Source organism: Danio rerio, chromosome 22 (genome assembly GCF_052040795.2).
Source record: "Danio rerio strain M-AB ecotype USA chromosome 22, GRCz13ab, whole genome shotgun sequence".
Taxonomy (NCBI): Eukaryota; Metazoa; Chordata; class Actinopteri; order Cypriniformes; family Danionidae; genus Danio; species Danio rerio.
In genome coordinates, this window is record NC_141042.1 from 13,339,241 (window position 1) to 13,349,131 (window position 9,891).

Sequence of the window (9,891 nt, forward strand, 5' to 3'; positions counted from 1 at the left end):
ATAGATAGATAGATAGATAGATAGACACAGGGAGAACATTCAAACTCCACACAGAAATGCCAACTGACTTAGCCGACAGCCGACAGCGTGTGACATGACAGCACTACCTACTGCGCCATCGAGTCGCAATATATCACATATCTGTTATATATTTATAGTTTTCATATTAATTTCAGTAATATTATTAAATAATATGCAACTGTTTGGGCAGCACAGTGGGTAGCACTGTCACCTCACAGCAAGAAGGTCGCTGGTTCGAGCCTCGGCTGAATCAGTTGGCATTTCTATGTGGAGTTTGCATGTTCTCCACATGCTCTGGTTTCCCCTCACAAGTCCAAAGACATGGGCTATAGGTGAATAGTGTAAGCTAAATTGCCTGTAGTGTATGTCCTGGTCCTCCAGGGTGGGGGTTGAGCGTTGGGCTAATGACCCACCTTGTAAAAATTAGAAAACACCAACATGGTGTGGCTAAAAATCCACATGGTTTACATCCACAGGAGGAAGGGGAAATCCATGGAAGAGTTTCGCGAAATTCTGAAAAAAATTCTGTTCTAAAAATTACTCAGATTCCAACTAGAAATACTTTAACGACCATATAGCAATCCATTAGAAATACGCCAGAACAGCTTATATAACAACCCTGCCACTGCTTCACATAACAGCAACTCGAATATCCTTCTTATGCCTCATTCACAGCAGCGACTTTGTAGCTGCCTAGTGCTCTTTATTTCTGTAGCGCTTTTACAATGTAGATTGTGTCAAAGCAGCTTCACATAGGTTATAGTAAATTGAAACAGTTCAGTTTTCAGAGTTTAAGTTGAGTTCAGTTTAGCTCAGTTCAGTGTGGTTTAATATTCACTGCTGAGAGTCCAAACACTGAAGAGCAAATCCATCGATGCGCAGCTTGACAGGTCTCGAATCATGCACGCCAGTGGCGACAGCGGCGAGGAAAAAACTTCACCAATTGGCGAAAGTGAAGAATTAAAAAACCTCGACGGAAACCAGGCTCAGATGGGCATGACCATTTCTCCTATGGCCAAACATCTTGTGCAGAGCTGCAGGCGCCAGAGGCTGGAGAACCCTGGATGTCAGCGAAGAAGAATCATTTGTCCCTGGAGCATCGCAGGAATCTCAACTGAAACACTAAGAGAGGGTAGGACATAGTGTAGCTCCACCCTTTTTTAAAATCAGCCAATAGCAATTTGATTTATCACTGATCTGCCAGTGAGTGGTTGAGCTCAAGCGCATCAAATGAAAAGCAAATGAGAAGCCTCTCGAAAGGGGCGGGGCATGTCAGATCCTATAAAGCAGGGGTGTCCAAACTCTGTCCTGAAGGGCAGGTGTCCAGCAAGTTTTAGTTCCAACATTAATTAAACACACCTGAACCAGCTAATCAAGCTCTTAGGTATACTAGAAATATCCAGGCAAATGTGTTGAAACAAGTTGGAGCTAAACTCCTAAACTGGACCCCTAGAGCATTTGATTGGTTATGATATGATGAGGAACTTTATATGAGGTTATGAGAATAAAATCGTTGATCTATTCAGAATCAAGCGGAAGTGACAAACTACTAGCTTTACATGCTTATAACAGTTTTTTATCTTCTAAACATGGATTTTGTCACTGTTTTGGAGCACACTAGCAAATAGATATCATAACTGATGCTAACATCTAAGAAAGTTTATTTTAATTTCATGGGACCTTTAAGAAGAGCGGTCAGTTTACATTCAAAATCTCAAATGTGGGATGGCATTCCTAGGGCAAGGGTAGGTAACCTATGGCTCGGGAGCCACATGTGGCTCTTTGACTAAAAATATGTGGCTCTCCAGCTGTCTCTATTAAATAAAATTTTAAGTTTACAAAAAAATATCTGTGACTAGAAAAGTTTCCTGTTGAAATACAATTTAATTCCATTTTAATGTGTTTTACAGCAAAATTAACTCCTGTTACAATAAAAGTGCTGCTGTGGATTAACTTAAATCATGACACCAATAAAGTGCAAGCAACTTATTATTATGGTCACCTTGTGCACGTAAACTCAAACAACATTCATGAGTGGTGATGGCGAAAGAGAAAAATTCTCTAAACTGACCTTTCTTCATTTATGGACTTGCTCAACATGTGATGCTTCATATTTGTTTATTTTTGAGTTGTGCAGAGACATAAATAAAGAAAGGATATCATATACACCTCAATGGCTCTTTAAAAAAAATGTATTTGCCAAAAAATCAGGAATGGCTTATTTTTGCTGAACAAAGGTTCCCATCTCCTGTCCTAGGGAAATGAAAATAAAATTCCCACATGAAGTACTAAACTGCTCCAAGGGTTAACTGCATCACTCTGAATATCCTATGGGTACCACCCCCTTAGAAACCCTCTATTCTCCATATAGAAACACTAACAAAATCTTTCAGAACAACAATCTAGCAACTAAACTACCCATAAACTAACATAATCATGGTCGAAATTGATGCAAAAACCTCACAGGAACCATCTTGCAAAGTATTAAAGTAAAAAACAAATCAGGGTGGCTACACATACGAGTGCAACAGATTACAACAGTCTCCATATTGAAGTTCTTATGATATGGTAGTGTACTGCATTCATAAATACAACAAATCAAACAACCCCCCAGCCCCTCTCCTGAAAATCCTCAAATCCAAATGTCCTTTTTAGAATCTACCCAAAAAGATGAAAATCTCTGCGCGGGTTCATCTGGACTTGTTCTTATCAACCCAACCAATCATAAGATATCTAACAGCAGGGAATCTTAAATATAAAACCGCCTGGGAGGCTGCACATCTGTCCAGTGCTGTTTGGAGAGAGTGCGTAAAGGTGCTTGTCTGTTCCCAAATGAGAGAACGCCTATAAAGGCTCATCAGAAGACATGTTTCTCCTTTTTTATCTGAGCTTTTGGGGTGTGTTGGGGTCACAAAATCAAAACCTGAGCACAACAACGACAACAACGACGCAAGCATTTGTGACACCTGGAGACGACAACGGCCAGTGCACGACCTGCCAATTTAGACAGCAGAGTAAACTCTTGCGCCTGCATTCTATTAAGTCTCAGATTTTGAGCATCCTGCGCCTAGAACAGGCTCCGAACATCAGCAGAGATACGGTCAAGCTACTCTTACCCAAAGCACCTCCGCTGCAGGAGCTCCTGGATCAGTATGACCAAAATGGAGGCATTAGTGAGGATGAGGAACAAGCAAGCAGCGAGACCATCATTACTATGGCCACTGAATGTAAGTACCATGATGTACTGCAATATATAGTGACTGAAATTGTATTCAGGCACTTAGGTCACACTTAAAACATCAGATTTGTTCTGAGAAATGTGTAGAATCAATTGCAAATGCCACTGTTTTTATTTTATTTTTATGAAGATTGGCTTAAGCGTCCAAATATAATGGGCGATGTTGTAATAAGGGCTGACTATGAACTTACTCTGGTTCATTCATTCAGCTGTTGTTGGAAGATGGCCAAAAGCAACAGACCTTGTTATATACAGAGCTGTGCACATTTGGCCTATGAAAATAAGGGCTCTTACAGAGATTTACAAAGGGAACTTCAATTTCTGCCAACATACAGTAGTTCCACCAATAATGTTACATCAATAAAACTGTGGTAACTGGTATTTTCCACCAGTGTCAGCAGCCAAAAAGTACAGAAAGATATGCACAGTAATAACCTTAACATCTAGCAATTGCCTTTGTGGCCTAATGTTTAGAAAGTCTGACTTGTAATCCAAAGATTGTGGGTTTGATAATGGTGAACTGAACTTTGCAGAATAGTTGTCTAGAAAGAAGAACTACAGATGCCTGATTGATATTGCACCGTGGTAAATGTGTGCGCTCTAGAAAGAATGTGCCTTTATTCCCTCAAGGAATCAAAATGTCACTCATCCTTTTGTAGACTCTCAGACAAAAAGGTGCATAAGCTGTCCCTTTCAAAAGGTACACATTTGTACCTAAAGGTTCCATACTGACACCTAAAAGATACATATTATTACATAATAGCATCCCATTTGAAATTTCAAGGTATTAAATTGTACCCTTCAAAAAGGTCCCAACCCAGTGACAGCTTGTCCAACTTTTTTTTGATAGTTTAGAGCAAGGGTGTGCAGGTTCAGTCCTAGATTGGATTGAGTCTTGATAACACACCTGCCTGTGGTTTTCTACTATAAATTGAGAGAACTAAAAACTGTAAAACTCTAAATTGAACTGGCCTAACCTTGCCTTAAAAAGACAAATGTGACTTTATCGGTCTCTAAAATCTACATATTATAACCTTAAGGTCTTACAAATATTTTAATCCATATCCCTGTACTGGGGGACATGGATTGTACATTAACAAGTTTTCTGTACACCTGAATGTACAGTTGTCTTTTCTCTCATAACAAAATGGAAAAGGTGTACATGGTCTTATTAATGCCTTGCAGCTCAAGCCATCACCCAGCTTGTGGGAATGCCGAAGTGTTGCATGTTCGCACTGAGCCCAAAGATTCTGCCCGACAGCATCCTGAAGGCCCTGCTCTGGATCTACCTCCGACCAGCTGAGGAGCCAACCACAGTCTACATCCAGATATCTCACCTGGAGTCTTCTTCTGAAGGGAACAACCACTCGAGAATACGTGCGCAAAAAATTGACGTGAATGCCCGGACAAATTCCTGGCAGCACATCGACATGAAGCAGCTGTTGAAACTCTGGCTCAAACAGCCCCAGAGTAACTTCGGGATAGAAATCAAGGCCTTTGATGCAAATGGGAATGACCTGGCGGTGACCTCCACAGAATCTGGAGAAGAAGGACTGGTAAGTTAGTGCATGACTTGATATTTAAAGGGCCATGAAACCCCCTCGTTTCAGCAGGGTGTTTTCACACCTCTACTTTGGAAAAAGTCAGAAAAGTGGGCGTGTCCAGCTCTGTTTAGGGGGGAGTGTCGGAGGAAGAAAAGTGGGATGGTGTGGGAGTGTCTATTTGGGCACGCGCCAGTTTCAGAGTCAAAATACACACACACACACACACACAGTAGAAAGTGATGGTGTTTAACCTACATGGACCTCTGTAGTCGAATTATTTGCCAAATTATTAAATGGTGGACTTTAACTGCAGTTTGGCTCTTTCATTCAGGGAATTCATTCATGCCCCTCGCGACAAACAAGATATTTGATTCGAGGAACTGCTCTAAGCGTGTATTTTTCATGCAATGTTTGATACCGCACGGCGAAAAAGAGAAAAAAAACCTCTGCATTTCCCGGAAACTTAGATGCACACAGCAGGTAGCGTCAGAAAGCCGCGTGTGTTATTCCGGTCACTAAATGCGGTGAAAACCCTACACAGGGTTAAAGTTTGGTTGTGGTGCTAACATGTTTACACTCAGTGCATTGGTTAACTCAGTTCGATACGAACAAACTGAATAAACAAAGAGCGCTGGTCGCTCACTTACCAAATCTGTAGAGACAGGACAATCACCAGCAGCTAGAGCCGCGTCTTTATTAAGAGGAGACTACAAGCGAATCCAGATCTCAGCGTTTGCAGATGAGAACAGCTCTCAGGTAAACAATAATCCTCCTTAGACACGTAAGTTATTGTTGTCGAGCGTCGCGTACACTGTAATCCACACGTGAGTCTGAGCTCTCACAGAGAGAAAATGAAAACAAAACTTAACTGCAGCAAACTATAAAAGCAACACTTTACGCTTGTTTTGCCAATACAACGTGGTGTGAGTGTCGTCTAAACACTGTGACAGTAATGAATAATAATGAAGTTGCACAATAGAGCGCGCTGATTGGTTTGAACCAAGCCTTACTCATGCATTAATGCATCACACTGTAAGACGTAATAAGACACACTCTGGCACAGACGTCCAGTCTGCACACTGGAATACAACGCTATTATGTCATGACCGTGACGCGGCTTCAAAAATTTGTTTCAAACCGGAAGTATGAATTTGCTTGAAATAACGCAAAAACAACCAATTTACACTTTTTAGTGAAATATAAGTGTCCTAATAGTGTTTTTAGCAGTGTGGGACACATATACGACTGTCAACAGCTCAAAAAATGTGTTTTGGTGTTTCGTGACCCTTTAAGTATATGCTTCTTTATAATAAATCAAACAACAATTTCCTAGTCAGTGCAGGACAAACTTTGATCAATATAAGTTTTAAAATGGCTTGTTTCCTTGGTACGGTTCAGCAGAGTTTAGTACCGTATGATTCAATTCAGGTCACCCTAATCAGGCTTGTGTTTCCATGGCCAACAGTACACGTATTGGTAGGTGTGGTGTACCAGAAAGTTCAGATCAATGTCATTCTCACTTGAAAAAGAAAACTGTACGGATCATTTACAGATTGTGTTTTTTGTGAACACAAGTTCATTGTTTAAAATAGACACGCGGCAAGCACAATTTTAGATCCAACACGTGAACGTCCCGTAAACAACAACAAAAGACTTAACAAAGACTTTGTTATTGCTTCTTGCCATTTGACTGTTTGTTGCAAGAAAAATGCTTTGCTTGACTATTCACCAGTGAGTCTAGCTTCACATAAAGATACCTCTTTTAGGAAAGGGTGCCAAAAAACCTGCTTGCTACAATTAGTTATTTTGCTACCTTTGAAAGTGGACATGGAAACAAATGCGTATTGTACTGTACCGAACCACACTACTCAGTGGAATTGGGCCATACAAGTATTAACTTACAAAGTATTTTTGAAGATAAAGAGAAGTCTTTAGGTCAATACTTAAACTAAAGATTAAAATTCTAGTCATTATTTATAATCTCCCTCACCAATCAGGTAATATCAGGTTTAAACCTACCTTTCAGAACCTTGCCCTCTCCGAAGAGATTATTATTCTTATTGGGATTATGTTGGAATGGGCTGCTCCTGTAAAAGTGTTTGGCAATTCCTATCAACTATGCACTCAGTTGCATCTAAGCAGGTCTGGTATGCATGACTTAGCTTATTGTTCTTGTGTCCGCCCTTCCAGCAACCCTTCCTGGAGGTGAAAATATCAGACACAGGGAAGCGATCTAGACGGGACACTGGCCTTGATTGTGATGAGCATTCCACCGAATCTCGCTGCTGCAGGTATCCACTCACGGTTGACTTTGAGGACTTCGGGTGGGACTGGATAATTGCCCCCAAGCGCTACAAGGCCAATTACTGCTCTGGTGAATGTGTGCAGAAGTACCCCCACAGTCACATCGTCAACAAGGCCAACCCAAGGGGCAGTGCAGGTCCCTGCTGCACTCCAACCAAGATGTCACCCATTAACATGCTGTATTTCAATGATCGTGAGCAGATAATCTACGGAAAAATCCCTTCGATGGTGGTAGACCTTTGCGGTTGCTCTTGAGCCCAGTGGTTTCTTGAGTCACTAGGACAGTAAGCCTTTACTGCTCTGGACCAGAGGGAAGCAAAAACAACCTTTACCCTGACAAAATAGTTCCTGCTAAAATAAATGACCACACCATTATTCCCAATAAACCAACTTAGCGAATTCTTTTAGCTCATTCTCATCAACTGTTTCACACAGGGACAAAAAGTGGTAGCAATGTGACAAGGGTTTCTTTGTGAAGGTATAAGGCTTCCCCATGTGAATGCATTTGAGCATAGAGATGACCTGAAGGGCTTTAACGGAGTGATATCTGAATGTACAAATTGCAAAAAGTACTTTTAGGTTTTAAATTAATGTCAAAGGGGGTTGTATAGTTGATTATTTATATAAAGTCGCTTATCCCCCAGTGACCCAAAAACAAGAACGCTGACCCAGAAACTCACTCAACATGACGTCCGAAACAACAGACTTTAGGAATTCTGCAGTTGGTTCATAGTATATTGGTAGCTGATGATTGATTGGGATAGGTAAGCCTCTTTGTTACTGTAACTTGTCACAATTAATAAATGTACAAATAATCCTTAAATACTCGTTTAATTGTTTTTAGACATTGCTGGAATATCAACTACATAAATGCGAGCATCTTGTGTTCTTGTTTTATTAGTTAGCCTATTAGCCGTTTGTCTAGAGACTGCATAGATTGTATGGTTTGAACTTATGTTGTAGTGTTGATCCATGATATCAAGTAAAATGTCTGTTACTGATGTCTCTGAGGAGTTCATTTCATGTGTCCTCAAAGGACCTCTTCAGTGTTGTCCCTTCCTAACCACCATGACACCACTGACACCATTCCAAGCATGTGGAGAAAATTAGGGTGCTCAAAATCAACAAACCCATGTTCAATGGAAGAAAAGCCTGACCTGTTTTATTTTGTTCTCTAAGGCTCCCTAGAGTGACGGAGGCCCTGTGAGGCAATAACAGTAGAAGCCAGTCCCCAGGACAATGAGTGCACTTAGAAATGTTATATTTTGCTGCAGGTTTTATAATATAATCTATGATATTAGCTACCATAAAACTATTTTTAAAAAGTTTAACAATGAGTTTTACTCAGGTTTAAAGCAACTGGTTTTAGAATAACTTGCAGATTATTAATACTAATTGGGCGGAACCAGAGAGGGGAGTAAGTGCAACTAGAAAAGTAAAGTTCACAGACAAACTGTATGGTGGCTTGAGAAAGTTTAGTTTGAAAGTTTGAAAGTTTAAATTACTGTAGTAGTAAGTATTGTCCTTGACAGGACATTTGTTATGGGCATCACCATATTGCTGAAGACATTCCATAAAACAAGCAATGAAAACAATACAAAATACAGCATTTACAAAATGTATAATGCTAATTAAGATAGACTCTTGGTAAATAAACCCACTGAAACAGGTACAAAGGATTTCTTATAACGGTTTAAGCTACACTTTGGGACTCTATAGGTGCTTTCACACCTGTGAATCGATTCAGTTGTTTCTAAACGGACCAAAAGAGCTAAAACAAGTCACTTGTGAGTAAACTCTCCTCACATTGGTCAAAGTCAGGGGGGTGGTGGTTTGGTGGTGTTTGACAAGGTGCGCTCGATGTGTCTAGGTGGTTGCCAAGGCAGTGCTAGGGTGTTTTGTGTGGTTGCAAAGATGTTGCTAGGGTGTTCTGAGTGGTTGCTAGGCAATTGCAAAGGCATTTCTAGGGTGTTCTTAGTGGTTGCTAAGGTGTTCTAGGTGGTTGCTAAAGCATTGCTAGGTGGTTACTGGGGTGTTTTAATTGGTTACTAAGAGGTTGCTAGGCGGTTGCAAGAATGTTCTAGGTGGTTTTTAAGACATTGCTAGACGGTTGCTAGGGTGTTCTGTGTGGTTCCTAAGGTGTTCTGAGTGGTTGCTAGTCAGTTGCTAACATAAATTATCATTGTTCTAGTTTCAATTAGCATGTTGCTATCATGTTTCTAGTGTAGGTTTGCATGTTGTTAGCATGGTTCTAGTATAAATTAGCATGTTACTAGCATGTCTCTAGTATAAAGTGTATGTTGTTAACATGCATTTAGTATGAATTAGCATGTTGCTAGTATGCTATTTGTATGAATTAGTATAATACTAGTATGTTTAGTATGTTTCTAGTATGGATTATTATATTGGTAGTCTGATTAGTATGTTTGTTTGTATGTTTCTAGTATGGATTAGTATATTGCTAGTATGCCTTGTATGTTGTTAGTATGTCCAATGTTAAGTAAAGGGCAGTTTTTTTTACAATGGAAGTCTATGGGACAGTTGCTAAGGTGCTGTAAGTGGTTGCTAGGGTATGGCCAATAAATTGAAAGGTCATCAGTGATTGGCAGATTGGTCGACTAAGTTAAAGGAGCCCATCCTTAAGTCTGCATGACAGTCTGGCGCAAAGGTATGAGGTCACAAAGTTTGATCCAATGTTAAGTCTATGGGGTTTTTTCAGAATTTTCCAGGACAGTTTTCGAAAAAACCAAAAGTCGGATCAGTTGGCAAAGATATAGCAACCCT

The 9,891-nt window shown here is 40.3% G+C and overlaps 1 protein-coding gene across 1 annotated transcript; it reads left to right on the forward strand.

Annotated features, from left to right (window-relative positions):
• Window positions 1-2,808: 2,808 nt before the first annotated feature.
• mstna (myostatin a) lies at window positions 2,809-7,493 on the forward strand. Its single transcript, NM_001004122.2, is given in 3 exon segments — window positions 2,809-3,248; window positions 4,445-4,815; window positions 6,994-7,493. Coding segments are annotated over 3 exon segments (1,101 nt in total). The 5' UTR covers window positions 2,809-2,887; the 3' UTR covers window positions 7,363-7,493.
• Window positions 7,494-9,891: the final 2,398 nt, after the last annotated feature.